Here is a 22,981-nt window from a genome sequence, read left to right as displayed (position 1 = left end):
GATTAAGTCCTACAGGCGGTCTTTCAAGCCTGCTCTCCTCTTGGCAGACCATGGACTACAGTTCTCCTCCCTTTTTATTCTGGAGTGAGCAGCTTGTCTACAGGCAGAAGGGTAAAGTAACACAAAGTAAACCACATAGGTGTGTATTACATATTTGAAGTACTATACTTTTTAATGGAACTGTCGGGTTCATAGGGAACTTATGGGGTTTGGCCTAATAAATACCATATAAAAATAAAGAACCTTTCATGAAAGACAGTTAAAATACAGGTGGCGTCGCACAGCAATAGCAAAGAACCTAAGATGTTTCAGGCCTTGCTCGTACAAGGTGCAAAAGCTTAGCTGAAGTGAAATGAAAGTGGTTGAACAAAGTTTTAAAAAACAACAATAGTCTTGGCTGCTTGTCGACAGCCTCACGTTGCAGATGTCAGTACAGAGCAGAGCCATAAAATATTGCCCAACTACAGATAGGGTAGAGGTGCTAATGCAAAAGGAGTTCTTCTGGTGGACAACTGGTATGTAAGCAGTTCCCAGTACAATCAAACGTCCCCACGTGACCTTCTCACCTTTGGTGCTCTCTGGCCTCTCAATTCAACTGTAATTTTTTATGGGGTACGCACTCATTTGGGAGTGCACACATGTATGTTTAGCATTTTGCGTGAAGTACTAAATATGGAAGCATCAACAACCTATGCATGCACAAGAGGTGAACTCCTTTCCCGTCACAAAATTTGCAAGTAGCTGGCATTAGAAAGGTTTCAACCTATTTTTTGGTCAATGAACAATCAGGTTATATAGGAAAATGGGTCTTTGGTTGTGTTGCTTGCACAAGTAATGGGTCCACATTTTTCCTCCACTGGGAACCACCATTGCACTGTAGTGCTTGACTCTCCCAGGATAGTGAAGCAGAGTAGCCCAAGTCCTACTCAAAGGAGGTGGTGTGGGCTAGCAATCCTCATTCACAGATACACAATCATAACACTCAATAAATGACTGTTCAGTCTGTGCTTTTTCTTTTGAAAAAGGAAATGTACATTTATTTCAGACACACTACTCAATACTATGCAACAATTTACAAATATACATAAGCGGCTGGAAATGCTTCTTGGGGACAATGCATAATCACTCTTGCCCCTCCCAGAAGGGACATCCAGTTAAAAAAATCACATTTCAAAACCTTTACTTGTCTTAAAATGCCATGATGGAACATCCGTTTGAAGTAACACACTTAATATCCTTAATAAACCTACAAACTCTGAAGATGAAGGATTGTTAGTGTAATTTCTTCATCAAAACATTCACAAGGGAAGGGGTCTAAGCATGTTTGGGTGATTCGGGACTGCAACATTACTTTGCGATGGTGACTGCAAAATTATTTTCAGAATGAATAATTCAATACCCTCACCACATTTATAATCACAGCCACTGTAATTATATCCTTTCACCCCTAGAGGATGCTTGCAGCAGATACTGTTGATAGTATTCAACATAAAATACTGCACTTTAAACATGGCCCCTAAGGGACATCATTTTCAATAATACACATATGTGCAATTACCCACTTTCACCTTTAGAGGGTGCCTATCAACATTGAACCACTTTAGGCCACAAGAATTGCAGCAATGGTCTTTGCCCCTAGAGGAGGCAACACTCCCAGCTGTAGAGCAAAGTCTCCAGCCTAGGTAGTACTTGATAATTCTTTGAAACACTTGTGGGGTTATTATTTTAGAGTCCCACCCAACTTAGGGTGGGAACTCTAGTACTTCTTTTGGATGGAGGCTCCGCTACTCCTGCAGCCCCGCGCATTAGTAATCTGTTGGTGGTGACCCCGTTCTCCTGTTACCACCACAAAGCCAAAGCGAGTCCCGCAGGGCATTATGAGGAGCTCCTCATCCTTTTCTTGCATATTAGAACAGCAGCTTTCCTGCTGTGCTGGGGACAGCCGCTTCATTGTTTTTCTTTGTTTCCCTTTTTGGTTTGTTTAATATGCAACCGTGCACCATGCTCTCTGCTGCCTAGGGGTGCATCCTCTGTTGGAGAGCTGCTCGAGTAGCCCACCCCTGGCTGTTCTTGCCAGCTCCCCGCATCACTAGCACCCTCTCGTGCTACAGTGGGAGTCAGCAGCGAAATTCTGGTCTGCCAGCTCTTGTGGGCAGATGCATAGATGCTGGCTGGCCTTCCTGCTCCACCCAGTCATGGGCTCAGGGAGCAGGGAAGGCCGGCCATGCGGAGGGAGTGCATCGGCACTACCCCTCCTCTTGGTGAACACTGGAGCCCATATACGGGGTCCTGGGCTCATTTCCCGTACTCATGGGGGAGCACAACAGCGCTCCCTCGCCATCTTTATTCTCAGGGTCCAGGAATGGGGTCCTGGACCCCTTCTCCCCTCAAACGGAAGATCAGCATGGAACTTCCTCACAATAAACATCTTGTCGGGGACCAGGGAGAGAGGTCCCCTTCCTGCTCCGATGGAGAAAGCATTATGGTGCTTCCCCGCCTTGTTGTTTTCTTAGGGCAACCTCTGGGGGCCTGGCCTCCACCTTGGAGCATAAACAATCTCCCGGCACTGGAGCTTCACTCTCTCATGCTGGTCAGTTGAGGGTTTAAGGTGGCCATTACTTTAAAATGGCCATAACTGAGGCGACCATCTAGGTCTTGGTTTGCTCCTGATTTCAAAAGGTGATAGACTTTGCAGGGGGCTGGTTTAACTGGCTCCCTGCATCATCCTTTCGCTTAAATTGCCTCATTGCTTCTCCTCCTCCTTGCGGAGAAGCCCAATCTTTCCCTCAACTGGCCCTCAGTGCGTGTACGGGGACCAGATTCCCTGGGACCCACTAGTACTGGGGTCAATCAGAGGCAGAAACCTTAGTCCAGATAGCAGTCAAAGGGGTCCTTCTTCCAACTGTCCAAGGTGTCAGCTTCCAGTCCCAGTGTTCTGCAAAAAATAACAACCAAAAGAAAGCTCTCTTCTTGTGCAGGGCCTTTTAAGTGGTAGCTGGAGTGCCCAGGTGGGCTGCACCTCTGGCCTATCCTGATGTGGCACATCATCTATCCACCCCTATCCCAACCTCCCTGAACAGTCTTCTGGGATAGCTCAAAATTGCATCATCTAGGAGACACTTGCTACATGTGCTATGGGGGTCTCAGCTCCGCCCCTCGCTGGCATCACTGCCAGGCCCTTTCCCCAGCAAATATTCTGAGGAGTCTTCCTCCTGGTTTGGATTCAGAGGTCTGGACTCCATTCTTTGTATAGTGACCTGGGGCAGGCACTCTTCCTAACACAAAATGACAGCGGCCTGATTGATGCAGAGTAAATCACCCACTCCTTCCCTCCTCCAGAGCAGACTCAAGCATTATTAATTTCTCCTTTTAATTGGTGAGGCCTTTGTTCCGGCGGCTAGTGAGAAAAGTAATTAACCAAGCCCACCACAGCAAAAAAAGGCCTGTGCTCTGAACCTTAACCGAGTCAGAGAAATAGGACAGTCCTGGATGAACCATAAGCTGTAGAGATATGTCTCTGGACTTTACAGAATTGTTCTTTCCTTACAGCTCACAGTGTACATTGGTGCGACTCTGGAGTCTTTAGACCAAGGGGAAATGGAGCTGCCCTCTAAAGCAGTCTTTCCCATAGTATATAATGGAGTGTCACTGCAGATTAGCCAGAAAAGTACACTCACTTTCCCTATCTGTGCCCACCAACAATATAAGGCCTATCCCAGGTCAATACCCAGTCCTGCAGATTCCCTTCTGCGCCAGGGTACCTCTGTGCAGTTCCTGGGCTACGCATGACAGGAGCCTGCCATGCGCAGCCCTCACATGTGTGCGCACATGTGTGCACACATGTTTACATGTAACCAGCCAAGTGTCTTTTACCCATGCCATGTTGTAGAGGCCTTATCATAAAAGGCAGACACTGGTGGTAGACTTGCTCAATCCACTTGCCGTGAGTTTACTTGAGTGAGCCCCAGGTTATGAGACTCCACACACAGTAAAAGGTCTAAAATCAGGTGATCAAAAAATGAAAAATCCGGGCAGATTAGGTGGGCAGAACCATCTTCTAACAGATTGCTGCTGTGACTATAAAATATTTACACAGTCCATTACTTTTAAAGAAAAAGGCTGAATTGGTCCATCATTGTCACATGTTCCTAAGTACAAACGGCTGTTTTTTGTGTTATGCGTCATGGTAAGCACCAAAAGATACTGTGCCAGATCTAACCGACTTCAACCCAACACTATTTGATCTTAGGCCAGTGTTGCTGAATGCTGGACCACCATCCCTGGGTGACTTAGAGCCAGTATTGTGTGATCTTGGGTGCAGGCTGAGCAATTTTGGGCCTTTACCAGGTGATATTTGGTCAGCAACGAGCAAACCTGGCTTCTTCCTGTGCACCTTTTACTTTGCGTTGCATGATGGTTACTCAAAATCTTGGAATATTTAGCTGGCACTGTGTGATCCTGGGTCAACATTCGGCGAAAAAGATGGAGAGAGGCTAAAACATGATGATGCTCATGAATGCCCAACTAAAACACAAAATTTAAGTGCCTCCGAGTACCACAAACAGCAAACATAAGCTACACAAAGGATTCTAGTAACAATGGTACGATAAACATATGAATATTAACATTTAATTATTATTACAAGAATGAAGACCAAAGAGGATATTATGGGGGTTATTCCAACTTTGGAGGAGGTGGTAATCCGTCCCAAAAGTGACGATAAAGTGACGGATTTACCACCAGCCGTATTACGAGTCCATTATATCCTATGGAACTTGTAATACGGCTGGTGGTATAACCGTCACTTTTGGGACGGATTACCACCTCCTCCAAAGTTGGAATAACCCCCTATGTGTTCAGGTTTTCTGATACAGTCAACCGAAGCTGCAGGATGTCTATTTTTCCATTCCCTTGTTTGTCACTTAAGAGAAATCACAGACCTGGTGTTTTACCAGAGGTGGTCACTGGTGGGCGCTCTGAGACACTCTGAACCCCTCATTGCCTACTGGTTGCTGAAAAGGCTCGAGTAAATTAATCCCACAATCACTTTTTCATATTCTTTAAAATACTCCAACACTAACCTTGCTTGAAAATGTGAAACTATCATCTTGAAAAGTTAAAATTTTGAAGCTGGAAGTGAGGAACTTTCCACCCCAAAATGAATGCATTCTAAGGACGTCAGTTAGTCTAAAGGGTGTAGCTCTAAATATGGTACCTTTTTAAACAGAGCATTTCGGTGTTATCTTTTTTTCCCCATTCTCTAAACCATTTAATTCTGCACTGGAATTACTCTTTTTTATTTATTTCAGTTTTATAGGGCACGTGCTCTGGCAAAGGTGCACTTTACATTAGCATGAGCACCAATTACATTACACAAGGTCAGAACCATTTTTTTCAGGCGTGCAAAGATTAACAGATTCACAGGGCATTGAGCTGATGCCAGGACTCAAACCTGATTTACCTGTTCCATAATTGGCAGTTCTATTCTATTCTATTCTATTCTATTCTATTCTATTCTATTCTATTCTATTCTATTCTATTCCTGGCACATTGCTACTCAATGGGCCTCCCAGCATCTGCGGCCACCGCAAATCTCAAGGGAAGGGGCAGGCGGAGGGAGGGATTGTGAGGGCAGGGGCGATAAAAAAAAATCATTTTTTTTTTAAACGAACCTGTTCCAGTTACCGCCTGCTGCGTTGTTACTCTTCTCTTCTTGTGGGACACCAGCACAGACTCCCCCGCAATCCTGGCACTGCTTTCATGCTAAACCTACCATGAAAGCAGTGTCAGGATTGATCTGAGTGGCTCGGACTGCCGCTCAGACACAATCCTGGGGCCTGTGCAGTTTCTCAAGCCTGACTCTGTACACAGCCGGGTTGGAGAAACCTAAGTGTGCATGTGTGTTTGGTCGGCCTCAGACAACTGGCCAAACACACATGTGCACATAGGTGCACTCTCTCCTCCTCCTCCTCCCAGCTCCCATCTCACATGGGCCAGCCCCACCCCTCCATGAAATTGCTGCTGGTTGAGCCAGCAGTAGAAAAATAAAACAACAATTTAATATCGTTTTATCTTACAACTCCTGGCTTAGCCAGTGGAGCGATGCTCCTTCATCATTGCAAATGAGGCGCTCCTTCCTCCCAGCGATGAAGATCATACCAGCCTCTGAATCCTTATATTTTAAGTGAAAAGATATGTCTTAAGCTGTTTCCTGAAACTGGTTTAGTCCCTGTTCTTCCTAAGTGCAGCTAATTGAGTATTCCATAATTTGGGAGCTAGATAGGTGGACAAGTGCCCTCCAATCCTTGTTTTCTTCATCTTAAGAACTGCGGAATGTGCAAATGGGCCATGCAATCAGATTGGTGACCATTTTCCCATCACATCTAACATTACCTGTATTAGCAACTATGTCATAGATATTATTATCTGCAAATGCGGAATGTAAAACGTGGGTAGTACTATCAGATCCTTAAAAACAAGAATAAGTGAACATCATCGGGCGTTGAGACAAGATGATAGCCGCTATCCCATAGTAGCACACATGAACCAATGTCCTGCACAAAGCCAAACAAAAAGTTTCGAATTCTTTGGCTTTGAATACATATCTAAAGATCCCCGAGGGGGAAATAGAGAACTATCTCTTAGGAAACGCAAATGCACCTGGATCCTTAAATTGAGAGCAGTGGAGGAGGGTCTTAGTACAAATTTTGAAATGGAGTACTTTTTAAGTGACTAATTATATTTTACAAGGATGTCCACACGCATTCTCTTCTGTAATTTGCTTATGTGAAATACTGAATAGTTACACCATTCATGTTCTCAACACCGTTGAAAATGGAAGAGTGGGGTTTAAGTACTAAAAGTGCTGATATTGTCTATCTCTTCAGACCATTAGATCCTGGGATAGTAAATTATTCATTTACTATGTAAAAACGATATAGTATCTGTTATGTCTTTTACCTTTAACTATATGCTTTCATAAACACATATTTAAACCCCAACACTGTTGAGTGGGTTTTAAGGACTAAAAATGCCAATGTTGTCTATCCGTTGAATGGATATCAGCCACTCCGACTAAATGTTCAGATACTAATCTATTGCCATCAACTTTGGCGCATTCTTGTAGAGGTATCTATATTTATTCATTATGTTAACTGGGGCGGACTACTTATTATTCAATACCCACACACGCACAACGTGAACTGATAACTTCCTCTAACATGTAACATTATAATTGGGAGATGATTCTCATTTTCCCTTCCACGTTAACACCCATTTTCTCCCTCTAATATGGCGCCCATTTTTTAATTGTGATTTTTATTCCCCCTTTTTATTGGCAACTTATTGTAGACCCCTAGAATGAAACTAGGGATCGTTAAAATTCCCCTAAAATGGCGCCCTCGACCTCAGAACTGTAGTCCCATTTCTATTTTTCGTTTTTTTCATTATGACAGTGAATAAAGGACGGACTAACAAATATGCCGTCCTGCTTACACGCCAATTGAGGAGTGAGATTCAAACTCCCTACCTGGCACCCCATGTCGATTTCATTTCGGTAAGAGGGACCGCCTTACCACATATCTTCAAGCTAGCGATGGGGGAGTATATGGTAGCATGCTTACAGGATTATACAGACTGTATACTATTGTCATTTTGTTTTAGGTGTTTTGAAGGGCTTACACGCCCATACGCCTTACCGTGATTACACGAGGGAACAGGGACCTTAATACTGAACTCCCATTACAAACACTGCATCCTCTTATATTGGTAGGTGTCAATTCTTACTGTATCACAGCAGCCAACTTTTCACTCCCCTTTTGAACTATAGTAGTTATTATGTTTCAGATCGGTTTTATATGAATTTTAAGAAAGTATAAAACTAAAATACTTTCACAACGGTCATCGAATACATCTGCACCACTACTATCATAGGTGCTATCATAGGTACGTTCCATCATACATCTTTTTTAGATCACATTTTCGGCTAGAGTAATCAGCACTATTTGTACGGCTGGTTTCTCTCTATGTAGTCTGACCTATTTGCTACTTTTTCTGCTTTTCTTCATTTCACGTGTGCATCATGTATGGCTATAAGTGTGTTTTTTTATCTTTGACAAACCTAACAATATTAAGATGAGACTTACATTTGCTATCTTCTCCGGTTTATTAATCACAATGTATTAATGTGGTTCCATGCACGACCAACACTTCAAGTCATAATTGTCACGTGGTTTTGGTGAAGGATTTTGGCTACTAAATTTGCCAAATTTAAATCACCAAAACTATATGTAAAACCTGCTTGTAAATTGGTCATAAATTATGTCTTTCACAGCCCTGAGGAAGTCAATGAGACTATTCTCTCATAAGACGAAACACATGTTGGCTGTTTGTTGTGCTGACCAGGCTGTTGTTGTGCTGACCATATGTGAAAAACATCACAAGAATAAACACAACATGAACGTAAAGTACTGATTTTGGACTACGTAATTTACAAAACCAACTCCAGATATACCTAAAGACATGGACTTGGAGTTATATAATTTCACGAGTGCCTTGGTTTCTTACAATTATAAGAACTGTGAGTAGTCCTACAGTCCTGGATCATAGCGGTCTTCTAGGACAGTAGGGACATAGCAGCAGTTGAAAAAGTCTTGGTTTCTTCATGTGCACTGCTCCATGGGGTATGCATAAGCTTTGAACTGTATCCTCTTGTGCTCCAGTAAACAGAGTAAGGAGGCTAATGAAGATGAGACAGAGTGATGTCTTGGTATTCCCAAGAAAGTCCCAGCTATTGTGTTTTCAATCACCTGGAGTTTTTTAAACACCAATTGCGGGCCCTCCGGATGTAGAGAGTTTCCATAGTCTAAGTGCGATAACACTAGACCTTGTACTGTCACTCTCAGTGTGGAGAATGGTAACCACCCCAGCAGTTTTCTGTGAGTTCTCAGCAGGTCAGAGCAACTTGAGGCTAGTTTCCTGTCCTGGACCTCCATTGTAAGAATATTTTCATTTAGAAAGCCCAGACTTTTTACTTCTGATTTAGGGGAGGGATGGTCTCCAAGGGAGTTAGGCCACCCATTTTAAAATTGGCAGCTCTGATCGTAATGAGAACAGTACCATCCCATACTCCCGGGCCCCCTGCCATGGACCCCTATTCTGCATCTACAACATTCATTAGTCTTTTTTTTACTAGCTACTCCACCTGCAGAAGCCCTTTTTTGCATTCCTCTTACACTAACTTTCACAAAGAAACAAACAAACATGACAGGTGGAGCCCTCCTCTGCCAGCACCGAAGCTAAGTCACAGACTCCTAACCTCACTTAGCCTCGATGGATAAAAGTATTCTCCCACTTTGAATTTCCTTAAACATAATCTTCTGCTTTCAAACAAGTTTCTAAAGTAATATCTTTGAAACTATTTACTTTGAACTTTTGATCTAATACTTTCTCCCTGACTCCGTGAACTGCAAGCTGTTGTCCCCCACATGTGATTTTGCACTTGATACCAGAGACTGGCATGTAGATGTGGTACCATGGGAGAAAGAGATGCCTCAGGTTTCTCAGTTCCATGTCAGACCGGGGCCTGTCTCTTTGCTTTCCATCCCTGAGTTCATAATGAGGTCAAAAAGACTACAAAAATCAGTTTGTAAAGAAAATGCCAAGGACAATATCTATCAATAATTGAGGCAACGCAGCAAGTCACCCTTCTGTGCTGCACTGCATGAAAGAGAAAGGGCAGGAATGTGCCATATTTACATTATACGGTCCTTTCCTAGCAATGGCGCACTTTTGGCTGCCTGGCAGCAATGCAGGCACCTTTGTGTCATGTTGCAAGTGTGTCCGTGTTGCAGGTGGGATTGTTTTTTTGCAGGAAGGGACACCTTCCGACACAAAAACAGTGTGGCCTTGCATGGTTTGATAAATCTCATTTAGGTTTGTGTTACCTGTTTATCCCCTTGCATGGCACAAAGATGATGCAAAACCTTGATAGATACACCCCCTAATGAGCTACTCAAGCACGTTTTAAGAAAAGTGAGAGCTCTACAGGAAAGTATTATAAAGCGCCTTCTTTGAAAGAAACGTACATACCTGGCCAGTAACTCATACCCACACTTTAAAATGGTATTGCTTTTTTTAACGGAACTGCACCTCAAACATCAACAATCATTGGCAATTTCAATAAATCTGGCTTTAATGTGCATGCCTGCGTTGCATGTGTGAACACGTTAAAACTGGGACCATTAACTTTGCCAGTGCTTGTTCGTTGTTTTAAGCTACTGTTCCAAGACGGAGAATGGCCATCTAGGCACAGTAAATTAAAAACCAAAATAAAAAGTGCACCTCAGCCTTTTTTTTAAAGAATATAGAAGCCCAGCAGGAAATTGCAGCTTCCCCTCAAAAAAGGAAAAAAAAAAAACCAACAGGGGAAGAAAGGTGTAGTGGGTGGGAGGAAAATAAATTCAGATTATTGGCAGGTGCAGCAAGTGGGGACCTACAGAGAAGCTGGGTGCCGGTTGTGTTTAAAGGAACAAAGGAAGCTAAGCAGGAAGGAGAAGTGTGTGAAGGGAGAGCTTGAAAGGAAGATGATGGGGGGGAGGATATAACCTGCACATGCATTCCCAATGAGTACTAAAAGCAAGGAAAGCAAGCGTTGGCAAAGCTAATTGATCCAAATTTAGGGGCATATTTATACTTTTTGGTGCAAAACTGCGCTAATGCAGTTTAGCATCAAAAAGTCAATCAATCAATCAATCAATCACAATATTTATAGAGCGCAATACGTACCTGTTAGGGTTTCAAGGCGCTGAGGGGGGGGGGCTGCTGCTACTGGTCGAAGAGCCAGGTCTTGAGGAGTCTCCTGAAGGTGAGAAGGTCCTGGGTCTGTCGCAGGGGGGTCGGGAAGGTGTTCCTGGTCTTGGCGGCAAGGTAGGAGAAGGATCTGCCGCCGGAGGTCTTGCGTTGGAAGCGGGGAACGATGGCGAGGGCGAGGTTGGCGGAGCGGAGTTGGCGGGAGGGGGCCTAGAAGTTGAGTCTGTTGTTCAGGTAGGCTGGTCGGCATTGTAGAGTTTCTTGTGAGCGTGGGTGAGGAGCTTGGAGGTGATCCTCTTGTCCACGGGGAGCCAGTGGAGGTCTTTCAGGTGGTGAGAGATGTGGCATCGGCGGGGTACGTCGAGGACCAGTCGGGCGGAGGCGTTTTGGATGCGTTGGAGTCGTCGGATGTCTTTCGCTGGGATGCCTGTGTATAGGGCGTTGCCGTAGTCTAGTCTACTGCTGACGAGGGCCTGGGTCACCGTTTTTCTGGTTTCCGTCGGGATCCATTTGTAGATTCTACGGAGCATGCGGAGGGTGTTGTAGCAGGAGGAGGAAACTGCGCTGACCTGCTTGGACATGGTGAGGGCGGAGTCGAGGACGAAACCCAGGTTGCGTGCGTGGTTGGCTGGTGTTGGAGGGGGTCCCAGTGCGGTGGGCCACCAGGAGATGTCCCAGGCCGAGGGGGTGCGTCCGAGGATGAGGACCTCCGTCTTGTCAACTTCAGGCAGCTATTTCTCATCCATTCGGCGATGGACTTCAATCCCTCGTGGAGGTTGGCTTTGGCGGTGTGTGGGTCTTTGGTGAGGGAGAGGATGAGCTGGGTGTCGTCGGCGTAGGAGAGAATGTTGAGGTTGTGCTGACGGGACAATTGTGCGAGGGGGGCCATGTAGACGTTGAACAGCGTCGGGCTTAGAGAGGAGCCTTGGGGTACGCCGCAGATGATGTTGGTGGCTTCAGAGCGGAAGGGTGGGAGTCGGACTCTCTGGGTTCTGCCGGAGAGAAAGGAGGAGATCCAGTGGAGGGCTTTTTCTTGTATTCCGGCTTTGTGGAGGCGTGTAAGTAGGGTGCGTGGCAAACCGTGTCGAAGGCTGCGGAAAGGTCCAGGAGGATGAGGGCTTAAGTTTTGCCATTGTCCATTTGCTGTCTGATGTCATCTGTGGCGGCGAGGATAGCAGTCTCGGTGCTGTGGTTGTGTCTGAAACCGGACTGGGAGGGGTCCAGGATGGAGTTGTCCTCGAGGTGGTGGGTGAGCTGAGCGTTGACGATCTTCACGATGACCTTCGCCGGGAAGGGGAGAAGGGAGATCGGGCGGAAGTTTTTGAGGTCGTTGGGGTCTACCTTGGGTTTCTTGAGGAGGGCGTGAATTTCGGCGTGCTTCCAGCTGTCCAGGAAAGTCGCGGTTTCGAAGGATAAGTTGATGACATTTCGAAGTTGGGGGGCGATGGTAAAGTCGGCTTTGTTGTAGACGTGGTGGGGGCATGGGTCTGAAGGGGATCCTGAGTGGATGGAGTTCATGATCTTGCAGGTTTCAACGTTGTCTACGTGGGTCCAGGCGGTGAGGCGGTTGGCGCAGGTGGAGTTGTCGGGGGTGGGGTCTGACGGCGGCGTGGTGTTGAGGCTGTCATGGATGTCGGCGATCTTCAGATAGAAGAAGGTGGACAGGTCCACACAAAGTTCTTGGGATGGTGGGATGTCGTTGACGTTGGCGCTGGGGTTGGAGAGCTCTTTCTCGATGCAGAAGAGTTCTTTGCTGTTGTGTGCGTTGTTGTTCAGGAGTTCTGTGAAGTGGGAGCGTTTGGCAAGTCGGATTAGCTGGTGGTGCTTGCGGGTGGCCTCCTTGTGGGCTGCCAGGATGTCGGGTGTGTGTTCGAGGAGCCATTTCTTCTTTAGTTTCTGGCAGGTGCGTTTGGAGGTGAGGAGTTCGTCAGTGAACCAGGCGGCTTTTTTCTTTCCTTGGTTGTCGGTGGACCTCTTGAGTGGTGCGAGGGTGTTGGCGCAGTTTACTGCCGGCTTGCGCCATTCCAAAGCGCCAGCCGGGTGCCAAATTTATGGAATGCCACAAGCCTGCGTTAAGCTTGGGCTAGCATAAAAAAAAGATACTGGTCAGGTGGGGGTGGCGGTAGAGGCGATGGAGGTTGAGGGTCACAAAATGACGCTAGGCTGGTTAAAGGCAACAAAAATGCCACTTACCAGCCTAGCATCATTTCCTGACCATCCATAACACATGACTCCTGTCTTATAAAAGACAGGAGTGATGCCCACCACCCCAATGGCCAGCAGAGGGGACCAGTGTCCCCGGCATGGCCATTTTACCCAGTGCCATGCATGGGGCCACATGTCAGAGCCCTGAATGGCACTTAAAAAATGATTTACAAATACTTACCCTACTTACCTGGGATGGGGTCCCCAATCCTCTGGTGTCCCTCTGGTGGGTGGGGGTGTTCCGGAGGCTTGGGGTGAGCACCTGTGGGCCCATTCAATGGCGTTTAGCCATGGAAAAGGGTCCACAGGTCCCCTAAATCCTGGTCTGAACCAGGGGTTCAACAACGGCACTAAGCAAGCTTAGCGCCATTATTTGGGCCCGTCTCCCACCCGTGCCTCATTTTAGCACAGGGTGATATATATGGTGATAAGGGGATAGGGTCATTCTTTGGATGAGAATGCCTACCTTGCATCACATTGATGCAAGGTGGGTTCACGCATCCAAGAAATAGCACAAACTCCAATATTTTGACGCTAGACATGTCTAGCATCAAAATATAAATATGGAGTTAATTTTGCGCTGCATTTGTGTAAAGAAAATAATGCAAATGTGGCAAGCACATTGTAAATATGCCCCTTAATGTACTAACCAGCAGATGTCCCTAAACTGTTGGTCGTGGGTGGGGTACCAAGACAAACAGAGATGGTACTCAAACTTCATCACCGCGCTCTAGTGAAGTGAGAGGGAACCAGGAGGCTTTGGTTCAAATCCCAGCAACAGCATTTAAATGGGAATAGAGTGATACTGGACAAAAGGATTTCCTGTGCTTAAAACTGTAAATATGCATGAAATGTAATTCAATCAAAGATGTGAGATGTAATGTCATGTGAAATTCAAGTGCACCCTGGTTCTAGCTCTCTGTCTCTCACCACCTATATCTGTGCTATATAAATACAAATATATATGAACATTTGAATACAACCAAGCTTTGACATATTTTCTATTTAAACACGTAATTTCCCACTTCTTCCATCCCCAAAATTCATGAGTATCCCGACCAGATGGCTTAACATCTTTCAGATTGGGTTACTGCTGCCTTTGATGTCTAAATCCCGGCAACAACCAGAACCAATAGTAACAAGAAGCAATCCGACCCATTGTTCAATGAATCACTGAGGGGGCTGAAACAAAGCTGCAGAAGGCAGGAAAGGAAATGGCGCAAGAACTGCGATGCAAATGAAAAAACAAAAAATTGCTTAGCATAATATAAAAAGATATCCTTCGTGGCCAAATATAATTATTTCTCTGAATAAATTAGACTGCCAAGTGAATCTAATAGAACCCTCTGTAGGTCCATAACAAAACACACTATACCTACTTAGGTTTTGGTAGCAGTCTACAATCAAGATTTTTGTAATTCCTTAGCCATCTTTATTTATGAGAAGGTTACTACTATGTTAATCAATTTACTTTCTCTGGCCAGGGCGGGCCTGTCAAAGCAACCCGCTTAGCGAATCTCTAGAGATGAGGCCGCCTTGAGCAGTTTGAGGTTTCATTAGCGGATCAGTTAGAATAAGTCATGCTAGGTGTTAATTCTGGCTCCACACAGGATACCTGTCCCCCCAAAATATGGCATTTGGCTTCCAAAAATTTTAGCATCACATCTGGCCAAAATATTCACCTCCATGTTTCATTTCGGGGTTTTCCAACTGCCTGCAAGCAAGCCTCTTTCCTCCGACTACTTAAAAAGGCCAACTTAAGTATGCTAGACCCAAACAACTATTTTCCCATTTCTCGGTCTTTGTTTCCCGCAAAACTGGTAAAAAAAAGTGAAGAAGGATCAACGTAACTGCTTCATTGAAAAGCAGCGTCTTTTTGATGACGCACAATTTGGCTTTAGGAAAGGCCACAGTATGGAATCTGCCTTATTAGTGGCTACTTAGGAAATCAGAGTAGCCCTGGATCGAGGCAGAAATGCTGCTTTGATCCTCTAAGATCTTTCAGCAGCTTTTGATACTGTTAACCACGAGCTGCTGATGGACGGGATCTGTAGTATGGGGATTGTAGGCTGGGCACTATGCTATTGTAGTCCTTTCGCTCTGGACATCTTCAATCTGTAGCATTAGAAAATTTGCATCTCAGAGCTCTTCTCTCTACCATGTGGGGTGCCACAGGGCTCATCTCGGAGCCCCACAGTGTTTAATCTGTATGTTTCCACACTGGCCACTCTTATTAAATCCTTTGGATTTGTGTTGGCTTCATATGCCGACGATACACAGATCGTGTTCTCCATCGCCAAAGATGATATCCATTCTAGCGAGCTTTTCAGAAACTGCATGAGCGCTGTAAGCAAATGATTGGACTTCCATTACCTTTAACTTAACTCCTCTAAAACGGAGGTTATCCTTTTTGGCAACAATGTGTCTTTTTGGTCCCTGGCCTGGTGGCCATCAGATCTGGAGAAGGTCCCTACCCCAGTTGATAAGGAGAAAAATCTGGGGGTCATCCTGGATCGTGACTTGAACTTCAAAGGCCAAGTGAACAAGGTTACTTCCTCTTCTTTTTAAGCTTTAAGACTGATCAATAAAATTCGAATATTTATACCTTTTGCATTGTTAAAGACAGTAGTTATTGCTCTAGTTTTGGACAGATTGGACTATTTCAGTAGTTTGTATCTGGATCTGGCTAAGGGATTTCTTTCTAAACTTCAGACCATGCATAATGCAGCTGCAAGGTTTCTGCTATCAATTCCTAAACAGCAGCCTGCAAAAGCGGCCATCAGCAAACTACACTGGCTGCCAGTAGAACAATGGATTATTTTTAAGGCATTGTGTCTGACCTATAAAACCCTTAATGGGCTGGGCCCCTATTATTTCAAAGAAAAGCTGATAAGATATGTTCCGGGAAGAATATTACATTCTTCCTCTGCCATGGATTTGATAGTTCCTCCCTTCAAATGCTCCCCACGGGGCGGAAGAAGCTTTTTCTTATCCACGGCCTCCCTTTAGAATCAGCTTCCTCTGGGCCTAAAGTCTGCTGCTTCTCTGTCTCCTTTCAGCAAATCTTTAAAGACTTGGCTTTTTCTGCATGCAAGTGGTTAGGGACTGTTGTTTCGCCTGTTTCCTTGATTCCTGCTTAGCTTCTAGACACCTTTGGGTATTTGTTTGCACTTTATAAATCTTTTCTTTCATGTATTCATTCACTATATTTTGAGAACATTTATTAAAGGGAAAATAGTGCATTCCTTGTATAACAGCATTTTAAAAACGTTTTACCACAGCTTATGGCAAAATGTCACTGTAAAAACATTTTTCTGTCTGAATTTCCCAAAGAAAGTGTTCGGGGATACAAACATCCACCTTTATTAAGTGGTCTTTAAATCCTTTAAATTTTTACCAAGGTACACATTTAATATGCTTTAAAAATTGATCCTTGTCGGACTAATTTTTACAAAATTTTCCTTAGGTGGAAATCTTCAAATCTTTAGCGCTACCAAATTTCGCCCATTTCTTGGTGGCCTTGTGTGCCTGCAAGTGTATGAACTGCTATTAATTTTTCAAACATCTCATTAGGTATACCGTCAGCCCATTGCAGATCTTCATTAAGACACATTTCAGTCAGTGTTATTGGCACGTACTGTGTATTGAAATTCATTCTGCCACTATGTTTCAGAAATAAATATTGCTCAATATATATCGAGAGTTATTTAGAAAATATTTATTTACAAGCTCCTTGCACCACCGATGCGTCACTTTTTCTTTGGGGAAAAAGGGCTTGTGAACAAGTCCCATAGAGTGTGGGGGTAACTATAGAATTCCTTCCAGTTGTAATTCTTCTTTCAATCATTTTGTCAGCACATTCAGGTCAATAAGGTTTGCTGTCCTTCAGACTTTCTATTTATACTCAAATGATGCTTAATGTCCACCATAGGTTAGGGACACTTGCATGGTGCTGGAGGAACTCCCACGGTTTGTTTATGTATGTAGCCCCCCAAGCCTAGTCCTACTGGTGGAGAGGAGAGCAAGCAAAAGAGAGAGCGGACAGGAGAGAGATTGAGAGAGAATTCATGAGAGAGAGTTGTTGAACAAAGTGAGACCCCTCCGCCAGAGGCCTTCCTGCGGGAAGCCTTTACCTAACCAAGAGCTAACACAGCTCGTGCTGTTTTCACTTTGTAGAACTGTTCAAGGAAATGAATTATCCAAAAATATAGCCTTAGACGACGAGACAGGGAGCCAAAGGTGATCGTTGCAGGCAGGGTGAATAGGAACTTGCTGGGTTTTGTGACAAAATGTGAGTATTCATTCGGTAAAGAAGGGGTTTTCTATTCCAAGGGGACTACATGCTTTGAATGTTTTCTATTTTGTTCTGTTTTCTCTCTCTCTTTTTCTCCTCCCACAGCATTTTTATATGTATATCTACCATTCTTTTATTTTTATTGGTATTTAGGAAAGCACACAACTGAAAACATTTCAGCTCACAAAAAAAGAGCAATGAGGTATGAAACACACATTCCAAAAGCCGGTTGTTTTGGCCATTACTTAATGAACAGTACTAGTTAATTCTAGGGCATACACACCTCACAAGAGCTGTCTGTGTTTTGAAGTGAACCCCACCCCCGGGCACCGGATCAACACATCTTCCCTTAGACAGTGCTTAATTTGTAAAAAAAAATAAAAAAATTTACCAGGGCCCTCACCAGAGGCCACTGTAGCTTGCACCACACAATGATCCCGGAAGTGCTGCCAATGATAATATTAACACAACTACTAACAATCACACACCTACAAGTGTGACTTTTCAGGCTATTGCAGGCTCCTAAGCTATGAGAAAGGATTGTGTGGTCGGTAATAGTCTTTTTATTGTATATTGAATTAACAACTGTTATTGTGTTCATTTCTAAATTAGACAAGCTCATGTGTTGGTGACTAAGGGGCGGTGCTGAGCATCAGAAACCACCGGGTCAAATTAAGCACTGCCCTCAGCAAGTAAAAAAGAGCAGGCCCTGTCATCCCTTGTCTCAAATATCACCTGGATCGACTCATTTACTGTGATTTTATGTGTGTTGAAGTATTTTTTGTGACGTTGTTGTTGAGAATATCCTACCTTTTTTCGGTCTCAGAATGATGTATGCTCATAAAGCTTTAAGTCATCTTAAAATTCGATCTCCCTAATTGATCTTGCTTTGAAAAACTGACAGGAACGCCACTTGATGAGGGTGGAAATCTGTTTTTTGTTACAGATCTGCATTATTCTGCACAGTGCGAATCACTAAAAATACGCGACACCAAGGGACATATTTACTAATCTTTCATGCAACACAGGGCAGCAAGCAAAGTTGCTGTGCTGCAACCTCTAAAATAGGGACAGCAAAACATGTGCCCTATCTACCACGGTATGGCTCATTTCTGCTGTCTCCTAGCACTGGCGCAACGTGTGTGGCCTAAAGCCTACGCAGACCCCCTTGTACCTTGGAGCAAGGGTGTTTGTGTTACAACAGGATTGCTTTTATGTAGGAAAGTATGCCTTCCTGCACCAAAACAATCTTTAGAAGCAATTTCTTCTTTCTATGTGGGCTGCAGAATTCAGCACACACAAAAAGAGGAATAACAAGGAGAAATTAACATATTTGTTCGTGTTACGCCTGCTTCAGGAAGAAAAGCTTTTTGGCGCAATCCTAGGTTTAGTCACTTAAGTAAATTTGGGACTGTGTTGAAATCCATGGTTGAATGCATGGGAACACCCATACACCACCCATGGATTCCCCAACGCAAAGTAATGCACAGCAGCACCATGCACTGCTTTGCATAACTTTGTATTTACTAAACCACGCAAAGTGGATTTACGTGGCATAATAAACAACAAAGAGGATTTCAAATTCAGGGCTGTGCCATCAAATTGACGCAAACCAACTAAAAACCTTAATCAACCTGGACCACTCCTTTTTGCACTATAACCAAAGTCTGGCCTAAATATAAAACTGCACTTAGTACTATGCTTCTGCTACTCTTGAGTAGCATCTTTCATTAACTAAATGAGTTTCAAAGTCTAATGCAGTTGTTCCCAACCTGTGGGCCGGGGACCCCCGGGGGTCCGCGAAGCCTCCTCAGGGGGCCCGCGACTGCTTAGAAAATTTTATAATATTAGGTTCCAACTATCAGTAATGACTCAGTGGGGGTCCCTGGATTCCAATAGTGATTCAGTGGGGGTCCCCGGGCTCCAGTATTGATAAAATGGGGGTCCACAGAAGTCAAAAGGTTGGGAGCCACTGGTCTAATGCAAGAAAATGTCAGGTTTAATCCTCTGCTGCTCTCTGCTAGTTCGTGGCTGAACTTGCAATTTTCTTTGTACCTTTCTCTCTGAGTTAGGTCAGGCTCACACTCGACTTGACAGGAGGATCAAAAATAAAAAGAACCTCAATTTTCAACCAACAGAAGACTTTAAAGAATCCAAAACTTAGCAGCAAAACTCCTTCTAAATATAAACAGTAGAACCGCGACAAATACTCTTTTTTCACGATAATGTGCATCACTCACAGAGCTAGTATGGGAAAGGACTAAAATTATAAAATATTCCCAACCCAAGAACTTACATTCCAGACTGGCACTGCGCTTAAATATTTTAGCTTACAGGAAGAAATCAAGGGTGGCACTACTTTCTCTGTGCAAGTTGCAAAACTTTGGAATTCCTTACCCGCAAAGATCTGAGCTACAGAGGATTACTTAAGAGTTCGGAAGGATGGCAAAGATCTGGGTATTCCAAGTGTGGTACAACAAAAAATACCCACATGCTCACTTGCTGCTCACAGACAGATACCATCCGGGATCCACTCTGAGTAAGGAAAGATCAAGCTAAATAAGGCAGATCCTATAGCAAACAAACCTTTAATGGAAGGGAGAACCACACCACCCTAGAAACTCAATGCCCATGCACATTCCTCAAACAAACGCAACAGTATTATCAGTGCCAACTCAATTGATTGTCCATGCCTCAAAATATCAATTGAAACCCTTACAAACCCACCATCCAGGCATTAAAAAAAAAAGAACAAAATCTGACAGCTTCAGAGATGTTCAATATTTGTATGGAAGAGAATGAACTGTGTTGATGCTATTGGGGATCAGTTGGAGCATCCTGCATTCCTATTTTCATGATGCACTTCATCTTCTGCATGCCTCTGTGCCTCTTTGTCCACACTATCATGGTGCACGCCTGTTGCCTTACTCACTACTTAATCTCAGGACCATATTTAAGAAAAGTGGCGCTACATTACATTTAGCATCACTTTTATTGCACCCCCTTGCGCCCTCCTCCCACCACCATGTGTGCTCCGTATTTAAAATACAGTGTATATATAGTATCAGAATTCCTGATGCTATTGATGTACTATTCAGGGTTAGTGCTAACATTTTGGCACTAACCCTCAACTGAACATAGGCTCTAAGCAGGTGTTAAAAATGTCAGAAAAAGTGATGCAAAGAAATCTCTTAGATTTCTTTGCACCATTTTTCCAGCATCCCTAACCGGTGAATGCCCCCTTTCATACAATATGCCTGACGTAGGAATAATATGGCGCAAGGGGTTACAAAAGTGGCAAAATGCATTCATTACGCCGCTTTGTAAATATGGCACAGCGATTTCGGCCTCATTGGGCAACATTAGCATAAAAAAATTATGCTAATGTACTGCACGGAGGCACTAGGGGTTCTTAAGCCCTTAGTGAGCTAACTATACCACTACTTTCAAAGCATAAACTTTCCTTGAGGGTAACCGTTCCTGCACAACCAAACCAATCTAACCTGTCTGCTCATCTGTCTCACATAAATCACAATGTCTTATTCTGTTCAAGCTCTCCTTGCTGTCTCACAATGTTAACCTCCTCCACCCTTTTCCAAGTATAGTGACCCAATCAAATAATTCCTCCCAACTCATAATAACGTGATACGTCATCCCCTGAAAATGGAGGGAATTCCTCACATCCCTCAGAGCACAAGCCTAACCTAATAAACAAAGAATGTGCAGCAATAATTAATAACCAGTTGATTGACCACTAACGTTGGGCAAAGGTGACATGTGCCACCTGCCATAAAGCATTTCAACGCCTCGTCAGAGGTAGTAAGCGCTATATAATTAAATTGCTAGACAATGAAATACAATCTGGAGTAAACTGGTTTGGTGTTCATTTCTGGTGGTTCCGAGTAGGTGAGGTGCATATATTTGAGGCTTGACTACGACCACTTTATTAGCTAAACAGGTTTATTATTACTATTATTATTATTATTATTATTATTATTATTATTATTAGTGTTGGTGTTATTATCATTATTATTATCAATATTGTTGTTATTATTACTGTTACTATTATTATTGTTGGTATTATTATTTTTATTATTATTAGTAGTAGTAGTAGTAGTATTGTTATTATTATCATTATTACTGATATTGTTATTATTATCCATATTGTTATTATTATTGTTATTGTTATTATAATTATTATTCGTAGTAGTAGTACTGTTATCATTGTAAAGATTATCAGTATTGGTTTTAGTATTATTATTATAATTGTGAGTAGTAGTAGTAGTATTGTCATTATCATAATTATTATGATTATTAGTACTAGTATTATTATTAATATTATTGTTATTTTGATTAGTAGTAGTAGTATTGTTATTATCATTATTATGATTATTTGTACTAGTATTATTATTATTGTTCTTTTTTTTTTTGCTGTAAGTAGTAGTCCTAGTAGTATTTTTTATTATTATCATTATTATGATTATTATTATTATTTTTATCATAATTAGCAGTCGTGGTAGTAGTATTGTCATTTTTATGAATATTATGATTATTATTGTTATTTTTTTCATTAGTAGTAGTATTGTTATTATTATAATTATTATGATTATTATTATTGTTATTAGTGGTAGTAGTATTGTTATTATTATTAATTTTCCCTCATTGCAATGACCGTGTACTCCCTTCAAGTATGTTCTTTTTTTTTAAAGTCCATGCATTATTTTGAAGTGAATACCCACCTCCAGGATTACAAGAAGGTGATGTATGAAGTAGAGCATCATAAAGGTGGTGTATGGCCACAGCATGAAATCCCTCTGTTGATAATTCACAAACGTCCTCCAGCAATATCTGTAATCTGAGGGGAGACAGAAAGCATTGTGCAGATGCTTTACATGTTTGTGTACTTTGTGACTGGGAACACAGCAAAAAATAAAGGGAAACTGAGATACATGTGGCAGGGCCAAAGAGGGGCCAGGCATGTAATAATGGAAAGGAGGGAGACAGGAAGGTAGAGAGGTGGATCTGAAGTAAGATATTGAGAGAGAGAGAGACCAAGAAGGAGGGGGAAGCGTGTAGGGCGCAGGAGAGAGAGAGAACAAATATATGCAAGACTGATAGAGTCAGAAGACGTGACGCAAGGCAAATAGAGCATATTTTTGAATCCTTTACACTTATATTGAGAACATTTAGGAATCATTGTACTAATCACTGGGTGCATCACAGATGTGATTTTTTCACAACACATGCAATACAACTCTAGTTATTTTTGTTCAAGAATAGATTTACTAATTCATCACAGTACAAATTCACAATTACATATACTCTCTCTCACATAAACACACTCTCACCCGCAAGCATGCACACAACTAACATTTAAATGCATGTTTTACTTTCCTCAGCTGCCATGGAAGGACATATGCCAGCAAACTATACTCCATTTTTTCACTAATAGTGAAGAATGTATTGTTATTCACTATTAGTATAATAAAAAATTGACAGAAAACAAAAAGAGTGTATCCCCAACTGACATGGATAAGGACGAGCTGCCACTGGCACTGAATTTGACACCTCCGAGGCCATGGGTCGCAAAGGCATTGCCAGGGGTCACAAAGGTCAAGCCAGAGGGTGCAGCTCCGACCCCTGGTGACCTCTAAATGACTTCCATGGGTCTCC

The 22,981-nt window shown here is 43.2% G+C and overlaps 1 protein-coding gene across 1 annotated transcript in view; it reads right to left on the bottom strand.

Annotated features, from left to right (window-relative positions):
- Positions 1 to 22,981, bottom strand: part of APOBEC1 (apolipoprotein B mRNA editing enzyme catalytic subunit 1) — a 78,293-nt gene that overhangs the window by 5,226 nt on the left and 50,086 nt on the right. Inside the window, exon 4 of the mRNA XM_069201938.1 lies at positions 22,048 to 22,163. Within this exon, the coding sequence (XP_069058039.1) occupies positions 22,048 to 22,163 (116 nt within the window). The remainder of the gene's footprint in view (positions 1 to 22,047; positions 22,164 to 22,981) is intronic.

Source organism: Pleurodeles waltl, chromosome 7 (genome assembly GCF_031143425.1).
Source record: "Pleurodeles waltl isolate 20211129_DDA chromosome 7, aPleWal1.hap1.20221129, whole genome shotgun sequence".
Taxonomy (NCBI): domain Eukaryota; kingdom Metazoa; phylum Chordata; class Amphibia; order Caudata; family Salamandridae; genus Pleurodeles; species Pleurodeles waltl.
Note: the sequence above shows the minus strand (reverse complement) of the source record. Positions and strands in the feature narration are given on the sequence as shown.